This window comes from Xiphophorus hellerii, chromosome 19 (genome assembly GCF_003331165.1).
Source record: "Xiphophorus hellerii strain 12219 chromosome 19, Xiphophorus_hellerii-4.1, whole genome shotgun sequence".
Classification (NCBI taxonomy): Eukaryota; Metazoa; Chordata; class Actinopteri; order Cyprinodontiformes; family Poeciliidae; genus Xiphophorus; species Xiphophorus hellerii.
The window spans coordinates 23,062,215-23,082,258 of record NC_045690.1 but is presented as its reverse complement, the minus strand read 5'-3'; the positions used below and the strand labels follow the sequence as shown (position 1 = coordinate 23,082,258).

General features: G+C 40.1%; 2 protein-coding genes across 4 annotated transcripts; one reads left to right on the top strand and one right to left on the bottom strand.

Moving 5' to 3' along the window:
- Positions 1–363: 363 nt before the first annotated feature.
- On the bottom strand, positions 364–15,220 carry psen1 (presenilin 1). 3 transcript variants are annotated; one of them, XM_032546313.1, is made up of 11 exons: positions 15,077–15,220; positions 13,345–13,428; positions 9,363–9,679; positions 8,088–8,229; positions 7,567–7,634; positions 7,244–7,464; positions 5,718–5,816; positions 4,921–5,013; positions 4,664–4,840; positions 2,247–2,365; positions 364–2,017 (listed from the first exon to the last, which is right to left on the bottom strand). In XM_032546313.1, exons 2-11 carry the CDS (start codon positions 13,378–13,380, stop codon positions 1,862–1,864), a joined length of 1,428 nt encoding a protein of 475 aa, XP_032402204.1. In that variant the 5' UTR covers positions 13,381–13,428; positions 15,077–15,220; the 3' UTR covers positions 364–1,861. The 3 variants fall into 3 exon arrangements, with proteins under 3 accessions (XP_032402204.1, XP_032402205.1, XP_032402206.1); XM_032546314.1 differs by having other exon boundaries at positions 4,664–4,837; XM_032546315.1 differs by having other exon boundaries at positions 9,363–9,670.
- A 654-nt stretch (positions 15,221–15,874) lies between these two features.
- On the top strand, positions 15,875–19,068 carry LOC116708469 (enhancer of rudimentary homolog). The gene is made up of 4 exons (XM_032546328.1): positions 15,875–16,040; positions 16,926–17,013; positions 17,522–17,642; positions 18,832–19,068. Exons 1-4 carry the CDS (start codon positions 16,038–16,040, stop codon positions 18,932–18,934), a joined length of 315 nt encoding a protein of 104 aa, XP_032402219.1. The 5' UTR covers positions 15,875–16,037; the 3' UTR covers positions 18,935–19,068.
- Positions 19,069–20,044: the final 976 nt, after the last annotated feature.

Genomic DNA, 20,044 nt, shown 5'->3' with positions numbered 1-20,044 from the left:
CATCTTTATGTAAGTGGGGCCCTGAAGAGTCCTGTTTTAAAATGGGTATGTTTATTAACAGATATATTTGCAGTAACAGCCATACAGTTACCTAAAAAAAAAAGACTTCTTATTGTCACTTATTATAACAAATACCATAAAATATTGTTTAAAATGTTTAAGTCTATATTACCTATCTATAAGATGATTTGGTGTACGTCAGCATGTGGTGAGTATATTTTAGCAACTTTTTCTGTCTTAAAAGCCGTTTTAATGAGATTCCAGACACTATTGTCCTTCCACCACACGGTTTCACATGGCATCTTAGTATCTAGTCAGTTGTGTTACGCGCAGCAAAACTCTACAAGTGTTGAAAAGAAAACATTTCATGTTTCACTGTTTATTAAAAAAAGAACAAAATCGGAATTGGAACAATCTCGCATAACACACAAAAGCCTGTGAAGGAAACTAAAGCAAGTTTCCCTATAAACAAAAACAGGGAGTAAAAGCCGTCGCACAGCAAATATCACTCTTTTGTTCCCTCAGGGGTTCTTCAAAAGCACAAAACCCGAGTGCAACAAAGAAGCAATCAGTGCAGCTGGTCCTCCTTCATATTCAATGTTAGTTCATTATTCAAAGTTTGGTTTTTTTTATTTAAACCAGACTACGTATTTTAGGTTTGATTTTTTGTCTGTGGCCGAAACACCTTACGACGCATGAGAGAATTGTGAATGGCTTTCCAAAAAATACCAGATTCTGTCATTTAGTAGCACCAAAGGCTGCGGACACACAATTTTAGATGTCTAAACACTTACCCCGATAAAAAAAAAGAAAACCCAAAACAAAGCAAAGAGCAATTTCTTTTCAGCACAATTAAGGAGAAAATGTATCCCGGCGGCATCCGTGTGATGCAGTAAAGTTCAGTGTTTGATGTGAGCATAGTTCCAAACAGCACCAGGCGAGCGTCATGAGGGCAGCTGTAGCCTAAAGGTTTAGAGTTTGTGACCGGACGATCACAGGTTACAATCCCTGGACAGATTTCGGGGAGGAAGGAAAAACAAAACAAAACAAAACAAAGCACACGTCTGTCACACAATTATAACGACAACTACTGAAATGCCCTCGAGCAAGGCACTGAACTCTCAGAGTGCTCCAGCGGAATCGCTCGGTGGCTCGCGCGGGAAAACTCGGATCACCCACCCCCCCCTCCAGCGCTTTCGTCGTCGGAAACGGAGACTCTTCTCCGATGAGGCGTTCGCCTTCGTGGGCGTAAAAATCAGTCAAGTTTGAATCTTGTTCCTTAAGTAAAGCAAAACGATAACGACGCAATTAATATTTCACTCTTTAACAGCAGCGAGCGAAGCGCGCTCCGACGTCTCGTACACGTTCAAACTACACGTCACTATCTACTGGCCGGCGGCGCCGTCCGTCCGTCCGTCCGTCGTTTTTGATGAAAGGCGCAGTAAAGGTTTGGAGCTGAAATGGACCAGAGGGGTTTTTGCTATAATCTTAAAGAGAATACTCCCTCTTCTTGAAGCAGCTACTGTGTAGGTGTCCCTGAGGAAGGCACCTGCTGTAAAACCCCTTGATGAAGGAGATGGAAACTAAAGAGCCTCCTGAGATCTCTATTTGCTGGCCAAGCTGAAGATTACCTGCCATCTCGATGAAAAAATGTCTCTTTAAAAAAAACAAGAAGGGTCGTAAAACCTTTAAGAGCAGCCGTCGTCGTGTTCCAGCATCGTGAGGAGGTGTTGGTATGAGGGACGGCTGCGTCGTTCTTTGTTCTCCCGGGCCGCAGAGGGGAAGGTGAAGGCGGTGGGGGAGGGGGGCGAGCGCTCTCGTGCTGTGCGGGTGAGGGTCGTCTCGGGGTCGCGTGGTCCTGCTAAACGTAAAACTGGTGCAGCGCCAGCTCGTCCATGAACGGCCGCACCAGGTTATCCGTGGCGAAGTAGAAGACGAGGCCGAAGAAGATGGAGATGGGCAGAGCGGGGAGAGCTTTCCGGAAGATGGCGAGCAGGAGAAGAGTCAGACATAAACCCTGCAGGGGGGAGGGAGAGGGTGTGTGGGGGGGGAGGAGACGAACATAGCACACTCTGTGATTATGATCCAAACAAACTCATCTCTGCAACTAAACAGATCCTTTTTTTTTGTTTTTTTTTAAAAAGTCTAGAGGTTTGCATAAATTGAGGACAGATATGGCGCTGAAAGAGAAAGAGCAGACTGCGGTGGCGTGCGCTTGACGTGAAAATAAGCGGCTGGGCACTCACGATGAGGATGGCTACGAAGCAGGCCAGCGTGGTGTTCCAGTCGCCGCTGGCCGTGGCCGAGGCCTTCCCCACCAGCATGCTGTAGAAGATGAAGTCCCCGAGCCCCAGCTTGACGCCCCCTGAGAACACAGGAGGAGGTCGCCACATTTTTTAGGGTGTAGTCGACTATAAACGCTTCCAAGTTCAGCCAGAAAACAACCCCCCCCCCCCCCCCCCCGCTTTTCACAGCTGTAATTACTGTGGGAAAAAAAAAGTAAAAATAAAGAGCTCCGACCCCATATTTACAGAAGATTTAAGTTAGAAAGAGCACGGGGTGTCCAGATGGATAAAGGACATAAAAACTAGCAATTGCCATAAATGATCACTTCCTAATCTGTTTCGACCGAAAGGAGGAGTGACTGTGGCACGGCGAGAGAGAGAGGACGCGTAAAGAAACATTCCAAAAATGTCTTTATATGTTTGCCGAGAAGGAAACGGAGGCGACGAAGCAGAAAAGAATCTGCCATTTAATGGGCTAAAGATTACAAAGCTCATGTTCATGTTAAAACTGGGGAGGGAAGCCAAAGAACTCATAATGTACCATTACGGCTGTTTATGAATACAAGTGTAGCCGCGTTTGGACACTTTCCTTTTTGGGGGCCTGATGGTCTCGCCTCTGTCAAACTCTCTGAACGACCCTCTGTGTGATTTGGGCTTCAGAAATAAACCTGCCTTGTTTTGAACCGTCATTATACAGGAGATGGTAAGCATTTGAATACTCGATTATTCTGGCGATTAATTGATCAATTGTCCTGACGATTAATCGAATAAAATTGTTTAACTTTTTTTTTTTTATTCTGCAGATTTTTCATTTAACCACTTCACCCTTTTTTATACAATATTGGAAATGCAATATGCAAACAAACAAATAACTGAATTCATTTTTAAATAAGAAAATTAACATTTTATTGCCTAAAAAGCAACGACACAGAGTCCCTTTAGTAAATCTGGACCGGATGAAGCTAAAACTTTACCACTTGGAGGAATTTTGGTTATAACATATTTACATGTAAAGGTGTTTTTTCTCCTAAATTCAAAACATATGTATTTTTTTGGTGTAATTAATTCTCAGAATATGTTGTTATATTTCGCTAAATGACCTTTTCTTGCGACTACGTACTCCAGTTAAGAATGAATCAATTATTAAATTAGTTGACGACTATTTCAATAATTACAATTAAGCTGATTAATCATCTCGGCCCTATTTGCTTCCACATTAAAAAAAGTAATCCCAAGTTATTTAAAGACACAGTGAACAAAAGGTTTCCCTCTACGCTGTCAATCTATTAGTGTTTTGTTCCAAACCCCCAAATTTCTTTACCTTTTATGTTGTCATCATTTATCAAGTTTGATTAATTTTCCGGCTATCTGCACAAAAGTGAATTTATCATTTTAAACGAAGAGGCACGGAAAAAGCCAGGTGTCACTTTTTTGAGCTCCGTTTCTTTTAAAGAAACAGACAAAAACATGGAAATGTTAGTTACATCTTTAAACAAAGTTAAAAACAGGTAAACATAGCGCTATCTACATTAAGAAGTCATTCCTGGTCCACTGTCGTTCTAGTGATGGAATAATATTTTAATGATTTAGGCATATTTAGAGCATCCGGACAGTTCACACTGAACAGAAAGTTTCCCTTTTGCGCTGATGACATCTAACGTTTTATTTCTAATCCCTCGGTTTTATTAAATTACTGTTCACTGGAAATGGACTTGAGCACAACCAGTGGGAACCCCAGCAAAGGCGTTGCTTTGTCATTTAAACTTTAGGGATCATGGCAAATATCCATTACAAATGTACACAAGAGTTTGTCGGTATCCTGTTGATGTTGGTAAAACACAATTTCGTAATTGTGGTGTTTGCAATAAATAAGAAACGCAATTAAAATCACACGTGAATAAGTTTGTTCACACAATAAGTCATTAAGAAACATGCGTCCTCCGACCACTTCCTGTCGTCTTTCCTTCCAGTGATAACATCTGGTTATTGATCACCGTGTGAAAAGAGAGTTTCTATTGCAATTTTGCGAAACGCGCTAATTTCAACACAGCCGAAAAACCACCTCATCCTTGCATGGAAACATTTGATCAAAAAACACTTTCTGTTTATTTTTTTTAATTGCCATGTTTCCATGAAGAAACACTAAATTTGCACAATTATACGATTATTGGAGACGTAGCTGCAGTTAATAAAGACACAGTGGCAAAAACACCCCCACCTGAACCCATGTAAATATTTAGTTTTCTGGCCTGTTTTATATCCAACACCACTAATTAAAAGGCACTCAGTCAGGTTTTTAATATCAATATATGTATATTTTTTATCCTGGTAAAATGAAGATTAAATAAAAATAAAAAGATTTGATTTCAGGCACTCACTCTCCTCATCGTCTTCTTCCACAGGCGGACGCGAAGACGGCATCTGTTGGATCTCCCGTCTGGTCTCCTCGGTGGACTGGAGCTGCCCCAGCCGGTGCTCCTGCTGGCTGACCCAGGAGGAGGTGAAGCCGCCGTCGTCCTGCGAGGGACTCGACGGCGCCGGAGACTCTACGGCTGCTGACGAACAACCATGAGTTTCGAATATTAAAGATCGCCTGGGACTGAATCCCTACTCCCTTATCTGAATCCCTACTCACAGTCTTGAGTCTGTTGTTGAGGTGGAGACGCTTCTGCGGAGTTCCTCTTTGGCCTGTCGGTGTCGGCCATATTGACGAGCCACACCATTGTAGCTGGAGAAGAAGCAAATGAGAAAAAAAAAAGAAAGAAATCAAACACAAAATCTAAAAGAAGCTTCCATTTCGGCAGTGTGGTTAAGGTTCATTTCACTATTTTATTTGGCGCCTGGATGAACTTACATCAGATAAAATATATAATACTTAATAAAACTGAATTATGTGAAACTCTTTAAGTCACAGTTTGGAATCAGTTATTGGTTCATTTCAGGACATTTTAATAAGTCATGAGTAATAAAATTAGTGAAACGTGAGAATTGCAATGCAGTTCTAAATACACACAAAAGTACATTTACACCAAAAAAAACGGTGAGGTAGCTGTTTTCTAATATTTGATTTATTTTTAGTAATTAAAAATCAGTATGATAAATGACAAAAATCACAGGTTGTGATATGCTAAGCTAAAAATACAGGTTATGGCCTAAATATATTCACTGCAGATTAACATTTCATTTTCCAACAAACCCTGATTTTTATCTTTAACTAATGGATTCAGATGCTACGTTTGGAATCTCAAATTTCATTCCCCATTACATTCTCCATATTTATTCAGATCAGCAATCAAATCAAACACGCGCTTTTCTAGACTCTTCAAAATTATGAACAAGCCAATAAATCTCAGCCATAATATTGTCTCTACTGTGTGATACCTAAAAAAAAAAAAAGAAAATAGACTGAAGATCTTATTTTATCTGACTTACAAGAATAGATGAGAGCTGGAAAAATGGGTTCGTTTCTCTCCTGAGCAGTCTCTACAAGAATCCTCAATGGTCCTTTGGGGCAGAGCACAGCCAGCAGGTCTGTGATCGGAGAGACGATGAAAATCAGGAACATCATGTCTATGAGGCGTCATCGGCAACAACGAATAAGAAACCGCAGATTTTCTGGCTCCTGCAATCCTAAATCTTCCCCTTTAAATGGCTTCTTATATGGGTGCACAGATAAATCAGCCACCGATAAATTGGCAAAGTTTCCCTTAATTTTGGGACGTCGGCCGTTACTTACATGAGAAACTGATCGACCGGCTGATTTTTTTTTGACGATATTTGTGGTTTCTTTTCTAGTACTGGCATCAGCCAGTACATGTATGTGTTTGCCAATATGTTGGCACGCTGAGTGATTCTTTTTTGTTTAAATTTAGATTTGAGTACCATTGTCATTTTAATCATGTGTATCTCGAGAAAGAAAAAGAAAAAAAAAGATTATATTGGCTTCAAGAATCGGCCAAAAAGAAAAAAGAAAAAAGAATTTGTCAGCATATGTCAGGGGTCGGTCAGATTGATGTCACAGTAGTCAGTATCTGCCATAGGAAGCCTGTATGGCTGTAGCAATAACCGCTCTACTGCCAACTTAGTGACTGTATCTAGCAACCAAAAAATATTATTGGCCAAAATCAGAATTGAAAGATGGGATTTTTTAAAGTTCGGTGATCACTGAAATCACTGATGCAGGCGTGACCTGGTTAACTAGTCTAGCTAGCTAGATAATACTTTGCTGATCCCTAAAGGGGAGAAATTAGTTTGTCTCAGCATGGCACAACAATAATCAAAAATGTTATAGTTAACTTGGTAAATGTTGTTGTGTCAAACCCGCTAAAATCGTTCTGTGTTTTTTTCAGATTGTCTCTACGAATGGGCGAATGGGTCGTGCTCCAAAGTACTTGCAGCCGATTCTGTAAATTTTTACCTGGATGTTGGATAACAAACCAAAACACTGGTGGTTGTAGTGTGACAAAATATGCTAAACCTGGGACCCGTTTTCCCACTCCACATGCTTTGTGTTGACAATACGTTGTTATTCATGTGCTGAGATACAATTTTTTTCCCCTCTTCTACCCTCGAGCTGTTATTTTTTTTCTCGTCTAACAAAAGGGCAGTGCCTCCCACGATGGCGGCCGCCTCAGGCACCCGTCTACCCATGTCTTATGTTGTTGTTTGTCTTTGGACGAGCCGTACCGGCATAAATTTCGTTGTGCTTCTGTGCAATGACGATAAAGGCCGTGTCTGATTCTGATGGGGTTTTTTTTGTTTTCCTTTTTGTTACCACAAAGGGAAAACAGTGTAACCTGTGCCCCGACATGTCATATGTTTATGAGGTTGAAATAAAAACCACATGTCTGGCAGCCTCTGTATGAACTTTAAATGTTGGTAAAAGGAAAAAACAACAACAAACAAAAACAAAAACCCCTGAGTTTTTGGAGGGTTAGGAAATGGACGAGAAGATTTACCGTAAACGGATATGACTGCCAGGATGAGCCAGGCGGTCCACTCGGGCAGGTATTTGATGAAAACCAGCGCCATCAAGGCGCTAATCATGATGAGGTAGGCCTGCTGGAGCCGCAGAGGTCCTTTCCAGTGAATGCAGATCATGCCGACCACGCCGAAGTTCCACACTACTATCGCCAGGGTGAAGTAGTCCATGGCTACGTTGTAGGTTTTGAAAACCTCCCTAACGGAAAGTTGACGAACGTCAGGTAGTGGCAGACTCCTCCGCACGCACGGAAACCCATTGGTATGTTCGGAAAAATGAATTTAAATTAGCGAGACTTACTGGAGGTAGATGAAGGAGAAGAAGAAGAGCAAGAGGAGGGAGGAGAGAAACAGCCAGCCTTGGATCACCTGAGAAAGGAAACATGAGACTGGTTAGCATGTAGCATGGCTAGAGCAGCTGGGTTAATCTGTGTGTTTGTTCCAGTGTTGTCACTGAAGGAACAGGAAGTTTTAATTAGGATTTCTTCTTTTTTTTTTCCCAATTTAATCAAACATCTGTGAAAGTTTTCACACAAATATGCTTTACTGCAGCTTCACTCAGAATTTTCTTAAAATAAGTATTATATTTCTTTCTAAAATAAGAAAAAGCGCAAAGATGGGTGCGGCTACGTACACTGAAGTCTATGGTTGACAAAATATAAAAATAAGTTTAGGGAACCGGTTTAGTTGGGTACCATTAGCTTGACCGACCTTCCTTTTACAATATAAAATGTAAAATGGTAACAAAAGCAAATGTAACCTGAACTAGAAAGGGGAAAAAATCTCCACATTTATTCACTATATCACAGAAGATTAATGTACCTTGTAGCAGCGATATTTGTACAGCAACACCAGCACCAGAGTCATGACGATGATCACAGTGATCATGATGGTGGCGTTCAGGATGGAGTTGACGGCTCGCTGTGCTACGGTGTCCGTCTCTTCAGGGAATGGCGTGTAGATCCTGGAGACGATGTTGGAAACAAAAGTATCTCAAAAATTGGGTAGGTATATATGTGTATATACATACATATATATATAGATCTGATCACAAAAACAGTTGGAAGCATTTCATGACCTCCAATAGTCGTCATAGCACAAATGTCCTCTCTCATCACCAGATCAACCACGTTTCATATTTAGCAAATATGAAACACGCCCTCTGTTTCCCCCTGTTTTTTTCTAAATAAGTCACATTTTTTCCATTGAGTGTATTTTATTTGTTGTACACGATTCAACCGGTAAAATAACTTTTTTTTTCATGTTGTAAATCAGGGGTCTCAAACTCCAGTCCTGGAGGGCCGCAAACCTACAGTTTTTAGATGTGCCACAGGAACAAAACGCCGGAATGAAATGGCTTAATGACCTCCTCCTTGTGTAGATCAGTTCTCCCAGCCTTGCTAATGACCTAATTATTCTATTCAGGTAGTGCAGCAGAGGCACATCTAAAAGTTGCAGGACTGCGGCCCTCGAGGACTGGAGTTTGAGACCCCTGTTGTAAATTAAAGCTAAATTGTCGTTTATTTAAAAATAATAATAATAACTGGAGAGAAAAAAAAGCAGCAGGACGGAATCATAACTGAGCTCAACTTGCCCCAAAGCTATCTTTCGACTTTAAAAAAGTGTTTCACTTTTCCCTTCAGTTTGTCGCCTCATGCAGTAGCTCATATATGGCACAACTGATACTTAAAAAAAATATCTAAAAATATATGTTATGTTCTAAACACAGCTCTCATAAAGCTTATGATAGACCAAATTCACTTTCAAGCGTGAAAACATATTTTTAAGAGATAAAAGTTTAACCACTGTGCCAATGGAGTTCTTACATCCACAAACTTTAGTAAAAGATTCCTTCCTCTTACATATTTGATCAATGTTTTTACTGTTTCCTAGAAACAACGGGTTGGTCCAAATGACCCGTTATTCTGTCAATTGCTGACAGAATTTAAAGAAAAAGAAACACACAATGCCTCCACCTAGTGGTAGTTCTGTTCTACTACACGCCAAGTCAACCAGAGGTGTGATTGGTTTTAAATGAGGTCAGAGTCCACAGCGACGCCCCCGTTCAGCGCCTGATAAGGCTCATAAAGCACTCACAGCCTCTGGCCGTCGTTCTTGGTGTAGAAGCTGACGGACTTTATGGTCGCCACCACCACCACCATGCACAGCGTCACGGGAACAAAGAGCATGATGACGTGCTTGGCCCCGTATTTCAAGGTCATCTCCTCGTCCTCCTCCTCCTCGTTCTCCACCACTCGAGCGGGATGGGCGGCCGGGGGCTGGCCGTTCGGCTCGGGTCCGGAGCCGTCGCCCCCTCCCTCATCGCCAGAGCCTCCCCTGGACCTGGCTCTCGTCGCCGGGGCCTCCTGGGGTTGCTGGACGGCCTCTGGGCTCGTGTTTGCCTGCTGTTGGTCCTTCAGGCAAAAAAGCAGAAGGAGCCTCGTTATGATTCGTATGCAAGACTTGAAAGGATACAACATGTCACATTTCCATAATCAATCTGGCCAGTTGGATGAACTCCCACTGCTCTTAATGAAGTTCTTAAAGAGTTGGGAAGTTTGTTCCTTTGCATTTTTGTGTTGGGGAGATTCTACCTCTTTGAGCTTTTCTTTAGTTTCCTTGTAATCACCAGCAGGTTCAGTCATCGGCTGAGCACAGAAGTTTAAAGATTCTTTTATCGAAAGCAGATTCGGCACAGCATGGTTGCTGCTGGAGTTGAACACAGAGCCGAGGAGGAAGGTGCAAACATCAACACTGCACCCGGTTCTGCTCCGGTTACCGAGCGACTGAAGCAGGAAGCTGTACTCACTCCAGCTGCAGATGTCAATACAAGACTTTTTGTCAAGTAATCAGTGAGGGAAAAACTCTGTTATTCCTTTTACACGCGAAGAAAATGTGTGAAGCAACTTAAAACATCCAACTTATCATCAAAGTACACAGAGGTTTTCTAAAACTGATCTTACTAGGGATGCACCGATAAGCCGATTTATTTAACTTTGGGAGATACTTGCATGTGAAACTGATCTTATCTGCCTCCGCAAAAGTCGTAAATCACATTACATCTGCACATGCGCAGTTAACAATAGTCCCCCCCACTTTTGCCAACTTAGCAACTTTTCTGTTCTTTTTCTCTTCATTTAGTTTAGTGACTTTTCACATAGAAAAACATTTGCTATTGGCCAAAATTGGAATCGGTGCACCCCAAGTTTCTTGAGCTTAGACTTGTATTAGCGTGATTCCAGAGGAAGCGCGGGGTTGATGGGAGTTGTTTCACGTGCATTACCTTCTCCACTGCTGCACACTGCCTTACAGCCAGCTGAAAGAAAACTACAAAAAGGTCGGCTCACTTCCAAGGAGGACAAAAATGGCTGTTTGGAAATATTTCCAGTCATGAAAAAATGATGATGTTGAAGCTGAAGGAGCGCCACCTGTCTTTTTTTTTTAATGGAAACGCTGTTTCACAGTTAATATCAACTTTTTGTCAAGTTGATATTAACACATATGTTAAAAATTTGACTATTTAAGTAGGAAACTGGCTAATACTTTGTGTTATTTTGTAAAAAGCAGAACATCAGCAAGGTGTACAAGACACAGTACACAACTAGTGGGTGTTTGGCAAAATCTAAAATAAATGATGAAGTTCATGAAGCAAAATGTTATAAATAACAGAAATATTCTCTGGACACATTAAAAGTTGCTGTATATTAAGAAAATTTGCCGTTTTTCTCTTTGTCCGTTATAACATTTTTCCCATCACTCTGTCAGGTTTACAATCTCAGTTCCTGAAATTAATATCAGGTGTGGGCCATCTGGGGGTTTGACGACCTGACCTGCATTTTTACACATCGTTGTTCCTAATCCTGTCACGATGAATCAGTTCATCACAGGATAAATCAAAACCACTTTTGCATTTGTTTGACTCTTTCCACTAACGGCTGGATGACGACAATTTTCACTCTGGTGCTTTGGTCCCAACTAGCCCCTTTTTGAAGGACAATTTTGAGTATAGAAACTTCATAACTCATTTTATTTGTTGTTTTGTTTATTTATTTTGTCCATTTAAATGTCTTCCAGTTCCAGTCTTAAATAGTCGTTAGCGTATAAGGTTCGTTGATCTTTCAGAATGTGTTCTTGCGTTATTACGCCTTTCCCATTGTATTACTTTGAAAATGGCCTCAAAACAACAATATTGTCTTTTATCGCAGCAACTTCTGGGACAATTCATCGACCAGCCAAACTTTTTATTGTGACAGGAGCAGTTCTTCCCGAGTTAAACGTGTTGCAACGTCGGTGGCAAGCAAGCAGAGACAGAGCTTGCTGCTTTGGGCTCGGCTGTTGCGCAACAGTCGGGGGAAATTATAGTCCGAGCAGGATGAAGACTAAACTGTGAATGTAAGCAGAATTAGACGTACATTACTTCACCTTTTAGGGTAAACCGGAGAGACGCTGACTTCTCACTCGGGTGTGAGAACAGCCACAACACATAAACCGCTGACTTCAGCGCTAAATTTAGCATTTCAGAACCGAACAGGGCGCAGCAGTGGTGCTAAAAAGTGATGTCAGACTTGCTGCAAAGCCCCTTAAGGATGTGTTCTGTAGGCAAAAAAAAAATCTAAATTCAGATAAAATAAGTGCTTGAGATTCAAGTGCCAGACTGTGAGGCAAGTTGATACTTGTAGTCTGGGGGAGCATGAAGCACTTCGACCAGACACGATCAGAGCGCGGCGGGAGGCGTTGCCAGAAACCAGGTGAGAACGGTGAGAGCTACGTGAACCGTGTTCTGTGCGCCGTTGTTTCTCAGGCCTGGGAATGAGGCCAAGGACGCACGATGCAGAGTCAACTGGTGTTAAATTAAACAGCGTATAGCAGCAACTCCAACAGGTGTTGGGTGACATTTCCACAGTGAATCAGAAATCTGACCAGAAATTATTACTAAAAATGACACGGTATGCAAAAAATAGTCATACTGTGTATAATGAGTATTATAATAATAGTGTAATACTGTCAGGTGATGTTTTACAGTGCGACATCTAGAGTGAATAATGTTCTGCCAAGGATACACAAGCCTTTGACTCCGTGCTTCAGCTGTGAAGTAAACACCTGTACTTACAGTAACAGCAGATTAGTAAACCAGAGCGGCTGAAAGAAGTTTTTTATGTTACAACCACAAACTTTCATGTTTCTTAGCCGCATTAAATGTGACAGACACATGAATGGAAGTTCAAAGATAAGAAAAATGTGATTTTTCCTTCCGAATCAAAATGTAGTGTGTGTGGATATCCAGCTCTCTTTAAAACCCCTACATAAAATCTAATACAACCAACTGATTTTAGATGTTAACTAATTAATAAATAGATTTAATTATACTCTGATGTGCTCTTAGTACAAATACAGTGAGACAACTTTGATTTAAACACCAAAAATAAGCAGAAAACACTCGAACGCACCATTCCTACAGTAAAGCAGAGTGGCGGCGACGTCGTCCTCTGGGGATGCTTTAATTCAGCAATGAGAGAAAAGCTGGTCATAAAAAAAAAAAAAAATGCTAACCACAGACTCTCTCCATCCAGACCGAATCAGCCAGTTCCCATGAAGAATAACCAAACAAACAATTTCTAGATGTGAAAATCTGACTGGAATAAGCCCTAAAAGGTGGATTTACTATTTAATTAAATTTATATGCAACTTATGTAAAAATTCTGGACAACCTTCTGTTGGTCCAGGACACAAATACAGTTTTTGGGATGGGAACGTGAAAAAATGTCAAAAAAAAAAAGCTAAAGCTTTGTGAATACTTTTGAACAGCACCATATTGCTTCATAAACTCACCGAAGTCTAGAACTAAGATGCAAAGCATATACAGCTGCGATCCAAAAAGGCCAAACAACAACCAAACTTTACTGACGTTACAGGAACTTCTCCACTCTGCATGACATCAAACTGGCTCAGCGCTTTGATGCGGAAAATGTTTAAACCAAAAAAAAATGTTGTGTAATTATTACCCCACACTTTCCAGAAACAGACACACAGAAAGAGAGAGAGAGTCGTCTAACTGCTGTGACCGAGGCTTCATACTGACCATATTGTTTTCAACATCCTCTGCGTTGTTCGCCATGTTGGCTCAGCCGACACTTGCGCTCACATGCAAACAACCCGCTTTCACCTTGATGCAAGAGAAGAAGTAGAAGAAGAAGAAAAAAAAGAAGAAGAAACAGTCATGATTAGACCACCAGAAACAAATAAAGAGAACAATCTTCACTGAAACCATTTGAAATGACCTCAAACTGGGTGATTAGGAACAAAATGGCACAACCAGTAGTGGTTTCCGATATCTGCAATGTGGGAGGCGGCCCAGGGCGGCTTCTCCTCAAGGGCGGCCACATTAATAAACAGTTGTGCAGTTAAATCAGTGGCCTACCTCTTGATTGAAAACTAATTATTTTAACACAGGGCAGGACTTTTTAAAACATTTGAGAAAATTTCATTTATGTTTCTTGAAGTGTAATAATGTACACTGTCGTATTAAAAGATCATTTTTTTAGAGGTTTCTTAACAGTTGTGTGTTGAAATTTGTGTTTTGGTGAAAATGAAACTGCAGTACACAGAATTTCAGAAATGTTACGACTAATGGTGCAGCTTATTTTAATTGCCTTTTTTACCGAATTAATTTTTTGCATCATTGTGTGCTTGTAACTGCGTGGCTCACAGTATGTATGCTTCTTATTAGGTGTGTTTATAGCACTATCCTAGGTTGTTCCACATTATTTCAAATAAAATAATAAAAGAAACTGAGTGTGCCTGCAATGGCACATGATGATCTTAAGGTTGGGTCAAGGCTCCAAACAGGCTAGGACCTCCTCTGAATACAACAATAATGTAAGAAGTCCACAAGTGGAGACAGTTATTGTGACAAGACTTCCTTCCAGTATTGGGTCACAACATTTGTGACGATGTGTCATGCACAACAGAGACTATGAGACTCTGCACACGGCTTCGTATTAGAAGAAAAACCTCAATGTCACGCATATGTTTGTAACCAAGCACATACTGGCAGTCCAGGGTAAAACTAACACTATGAAGAGAAACAAAGACATGAAGTCATATTTTACTAAATGAAAGTTTGTTGAAACTGAACAACCTCAAAAGAGCACAGCGTACAAAGTAAAAAGCTTCAGCAACATTTATTTAAAAGGGATAGTGTGCATAAATGTGCCACCAATTATGTAAAAAAAAAAAATCTATTCACTTACCTCAAATTAAAGGTTTAAATTTAAGGACTTTTGTTACTTTACAATCAAACACTATGCTGATGTGATTTAAGGGGTTTTATTTTCAGGCTTCTTGCTATTTCTTTAATACAATATTTGTCTGCATTTGTGTTATTGAAGTGTCTGAAATCCGGAAATCCTATCCTGCCAAACAAGATCTAAACTCCTCAATAAACTTTTGAAGATTAGGACACATCAGTATATTAAGAATGCCAATATGATTTCCAGTAGTGGCAACAGTGCTGCTTAATAATCCCCTAGAAAATGCCCGCCATTAATATTTGCCGAGATGCTACGGAGCAATAACGACTTCCTCATGCTAGCTGATAAGCAGGAAACCGTAAGCTTGAGATAAAAGCTGTAAACCCTGTTTTAATGCTCACATGGGCATTTTACCATTAGGTAAACGCTACATTGGCTAGTCAATGTTAGCCAGTGTTGTCTTTACGGCACAGCGGAGCTAAAGCGGCTAACACTGGGTAAACCCCACAGCTCAAATTAAATGCGGTTCTTTAATAATACTCCATGAAAACCCGCACTTACCTACAGCGAATGTTGTGTACTTTATTTAAAAATTGTGTTTAACGGGATTAAAACCCGGACAATCACTCCTCCTCCTTTTTGTTGTTCCTGCCTTCCTCCCAGAACATCCGTCCGCTTCCTGCTCGAGTCGACTCGGCTCCCATCGAGCTGCAGGGGCGGAGCTCCGCAGGCAGGCGGAAGCAGCTCCAGTGGAAGGCGGAAGCAGCTCCAGTGGAAGGCGGAAGCAGCTCCACCAATACTTCACAATAACGGGCCCTATTCACGAGCCTCAACCTATAAATATGCATACCCAACAGAGAGTGAGAGTGCTGTTGAGGATAGCTGTTTCTAAATGTGCCACTGCTAAGCAAGATCCTTGTTCATTCATAGTTGAGTAAAATGGATTTTAAGACCTGATTAATGAATTAATTATCACATGTATGTCATAATTTTAGAAAAAAATTGAAAATTTTAAATTTATAAGAGTATTCTTGATTAAGTGAATGAAAGGTTGAGGTGTGTGGCTTTACATATTTTTGTTATATTGTGATTCAGTGCTTTTAAGGTTATATTTATTAAAGAAGTTGAGTACTCTAAAACTTTTCCCATTAACATCTACAAGGTTTTTCACAAAAACAATGCCTTTACTACCCCAATCCTTCTTGGATAAGGACTTTTTGTTGCAAATGATCACTGAGTGATTCCATAAAGCAGAAGCACGTGGAGAAAAATTATGGGTAAATATCGAGTATGAAATGATCTGTTTGTGTACATAACATATCAACAGCAAGATAACTTTTTCAGAGGTGAAAGATGAGTATTTCCGCCCACCAGTGGAGCTGCTTCCGCCTTCCGCCGGAGCTCCACTATATTCTCCTCTCTTCATTCTGTTTCCCGTCAGTTAGTTGTTCTTCCGGTGACAGAGGTCAGCTCGCTCGAACGTAACAGGTATCCCTGAAAATCTACGAAAGCCACCAAAAGCATGGTACGTTTTAATGTTAGGTTAGTTGCGGAAATTACGTTTTACACCTTCCAATGAAAACCAAAGCCTGCGCGTTATGTCAAATTAATTATGGCGACTTAAACGAAAACTTACGGTAAATACAGTAGCTAACGTTAGCGTGAAATATCTGAGACACACTTAAATGCTACAACAACAAAGCTCACCGATAAAACGACCATTTTTTTGGTGCAAGTTCAGCTTTAACAACATATTTCGGCGGTTATTCGTTGTTTAGTCATTTTTAACCGTAAATGACGGAATGTATCATTTTCCATTTTCATTTTCCTCATAGCAAAGGGTCTGTAAATTTTCATTTGAAAACGTGTAAGTTACAGTGTGGAAGTCAAAGTCAGTCATTTCGGGTGTGAAATATATACATCGTATCCGCCACAACAGAACTTAAGATTGCCATAACCACCTAATGATAAACGTGTGCCTCGTTTTGGTATCATAAATGTTATTTAATTGTCTTAACAGCCCAAAGCTGTGCAATTCAATGATCATTAACTGTTTGAACTGATAATAACCATATACGGGTTGGTTTGTGAGTTAACGCTTTAGTAGGTTTTATGGAGTTTCAGACAAATAATTTTTATTCACACCGTTTAACTATATAGCACTTTGTAAGCTTTATGGAATGTGAACTTTATTTTTATTAACATAATATTGTTGGAGCTGAGAAACAAAGCACTGTTGTATATTCAAGGCCTGCTATCGAAAGGTCTCATTTACTGACAAGTCTGAAACAACGCGCGCGCACATAATTCATATATTTAAAGTAGCTTTTATTTACTTGAAAACAAATGTGCTTTGAATGAGACAATGATTACTTTTAGTTGCATGTAACGGTGTCACTATGAATTTCAGTCTCACACCATCCTGCTGGTGCAGCCCACGAAGAGGCCAGAGGGTCGGACATATGCTGATTATGAATCGGTCAATGAATGTATGGAAGGTAAGCGGAAGCAGAACGCTACAAAAACAATTTGCCCGCTTGCAAAGTCACAGAAGCTTTCAAAATCTCTCTCTCTTTTTTTGTATTTTCATTTGCCAAACCAAAACCTGAGAACACTCTTAACTCGTCAAGAAATTTCTTGACGCGTCAAGAAATTTCTTGCCAGGGGACATTGAGCAAAGTGACTCAGTACACAGCATGTTGCGCTCTATTGAAGGTCATGAACCAAAAAAGCAATTGAACTATTTTCTCTTTCCTGAACACCAACACTATTATATCAAAATGACAAGGTCAATATCAAAGCATTAATGTAAACACTTTTTCATGGAGTGAAATATTGTTGGACCATCCACAACCGGCGGTACATTTTCATTCATTTTCCAGTCAGAATCTGTGATCGAAAGATTGAGAAGACATTTCTACAAATGTCTCGTTCACATTGAACTTGCATTATGTGTCTGTTCTTACCACAACAGTGTGATTTATTGCATTTTTTTGCATCCTGCAGGCGTTTGTAAGATGTATGAGGAGCATTTAAAGAGAATGAACCCCAACAGTCCGTCCATCACATACGACATCAGCCAGCTGTTTGACTTCATCGATGACCTTGCCGACCTCAGCTGTTTGGTGTAAGTCGATGTAAACTAATCCTTCCTGATTGTTTAATCTTTAAAAATAAAAAGTAAATTTCACACTAATAAAGCTTTTACATTTTGGATGCTACCTTTACGTGTTATTATTAGACTATAACACAAAACTAGTAAGTTAAATATTACGCCACACATTCACTGGAAGAGCTACAAATGGCCAACGGGGCAGACTTTGGACATCCCCGATGTAGAGACGATGTATGAACATTCCCTGATATTTACACAAGAATTTAGGGAAGTAAACTGGATTTTTCTTTAAGACTGAAAAATTGACAAATATTTCAAGTGCTGCAAAAAGAGTCAAACATATCGATCGACTCGTGCTGTGAATGAGGCTGCAGAAATGGAGAGGTGGATACTCTGGTTGTGATTATAACAGAGCTTTGATATGAAAGAGGTTCATGTGTTCCACACTGGAACCATTTCAGTTGTTTAGTTTAAAAGTAAAAAAACACAAAAAACTAAGAAACGTTCACAAAGTCAGAAAAATTTAATTTAAGTGGACCTAGCTCCGCCTTCGAGGACATAGCTCCTCCTCAGAGTCACAGTTTCCAAGCTTCTGCCCCACATAGCAGCCCTCCCTTTCAACTCCCCCACTCAACTCCTTCAGACTAGCCAGCAGCAATTAGCAAACACCTGGAGGAACTGAGCATCTGCAAAGCTCATTGTACAAGCTACTTCTCAGTGCAAAAAAACGTTGATAAAGGTTCAATAGGGGAGCCATGTTGTGATGACTTCCTGAAGGCGGAGCTTCAAAAAGAGCAGGCGTTTCTTAAAGAGACAGAGTACCAATTTTTAGACGCTAAATTACATAGTCGAATTTCTTTTATATTTGATATTTACAGCGTTTTTCATCACAACAGAAAGTAGCATCGTAACTTGATATTGAAAACGAAAGGTCTCTCCTAACATGCCTTTTTTTTGTTAATTGAGTTTGTATTTTCATAGTTTAGCAGCTCTGTAGAGACATAGAGCTGTCCACCTATCAAATGTAACCATTTGAGCAACTTTTAAAGCTCCTATTCTAAAAATTAGGAAAGGGTCATCCTCTGGGGCACAAGAAGACTTTGGTCAATATCAAAGCAGCTGTATGTTTTCAAAATGAATGGCGGCGTCTTGTTGTAAGGAGTCAGGTGCAAACAGACCTAAACCTGTCGTTCCGTCTTAGGTATCGTGCCGACACACAGACGTACCAACCGTACAACAAGGACTGGATCAAAGAGAAGATCTACGTGCTTCTTCGTCGCCAAGCCCAGCAGGCAGCCAAGTGAAGACCATGAGAAAATGTGGGGCGTGGGGTAGGGAGGGGCATATAAAGGTTGTGTTTTTGGAGTTCTTTTCACATGGGGAGTGTATTTTATATATCCTTGTTTGACTTATTAATAAAGATTCCTATTAAACAGTAGTTCTTATGTTGTTTAATAATCTGCATACAAACAATACACAGCACTTCGAACATGACCCATTTGGTGGTGGCAGCATCATGCTGCGGTGGGATGCTTTTTTTTTTTTTCAACAGAGCGAGGGAAACTGCTTAGTGCTGACTGGAACATGGACGGAGCAAAAATAAAGGGCAAAATGCAGCAACAGGATTGGATCAAAGTGAAAGTTTTAATTTAATCGGGCTAAATGCAAATGCATGCTGCACCTTTCAGATTTTTATTTGAAAAGTTTTAAACCAGATATTCTTTTTCTTCCATCTGGTTCGTAATTATTACAAGCTAATATAATGAAGTTTGTGGTTCGCAAGTGACAAGATGTGATCAAATGTTGCAAATACGTTTCTAAGGGACTTCATTTGGCGAGTGATTTTAGGAGAATAACTTAGAAGAAATAAAGTTAAAAATTGTATTAATAAAAAATCAATAAAAAAAAACAATGGAAGAGACCTGTTAAGCATGTGTTTAAGAAACATGAAAAACATGAACCAGTTTAAGTAACAGGCATGGATTATTTTAGGGCCGTAATTAACTTTTACTCAAATTCCACTTGGCTTTTTCCAGATGTGTGTCCGAGTACGGAAGTTTGGATTTTCAACCCATTTGGTGGTCCCTCTCGATGCATTTTTCAACTTCATACTTAAAATGGTTCAAGCTATCAAATATATATTTTTTACACATTCTTAACAGCCTTTCCCATTGTTTCTATCGATTTGTATTCATCTCATTTTAGCTATTGTGAGGCAGTTTCCTGAAAACACTCGTAACCCAGGAGAAAAAATATACTGGTACGTTCTTAAGCGTGCTAAAAATCTAATATATTTTAGAAATGATAGTAAAATAAATTGTAGGAGTGCTATTTTGAAAATTTACTCCGTACCAAGTAAACTTTAGATGCATTCGAAATTCACCTTAATTAACTTTCCCACAAATTCCGCGTCT

Bases quoted from the DNA above. Each gene is read 5' to 3' on its own strand.
- LOC116708469 (XM_032546328.1), top strand. The intron at 17,014-17,521 runs GTAAGCGGAAGC...TGCATCCTGCAG, and splicing joins GGTCAATGAATGTATGGAAG to GCGTTTGTAAGATGTATGAG. The intron at 17,643-18,831 runs GTAAGTCGATGT...GTTCCGTCTTAG, and splicing joins GCCGACCTCAGCTGTTTGGT to GTATCGTGCCGACACACAGA.
- psen1 (XM_032546313.1), bottom strand. From the start codon at position 13,380: ATGGCGAACAACGCAGAGGATGTTGAAAACAATATG. The intron at 9,680-13,344 runs GTCAGTATGAAG...TTTTGCCTGAAG, and splicing joins AGGATGTTGAAAACAATATG to GACCAACAGCAGGCAAACAC. The intron at 7,465-7,566 runs GTAAGTCTCGCT...ACTTTCCGTTAG, and splicing joins TTCTCCTTCATCTACCTCCA to GGAGGTTTTCAAAACCTACA.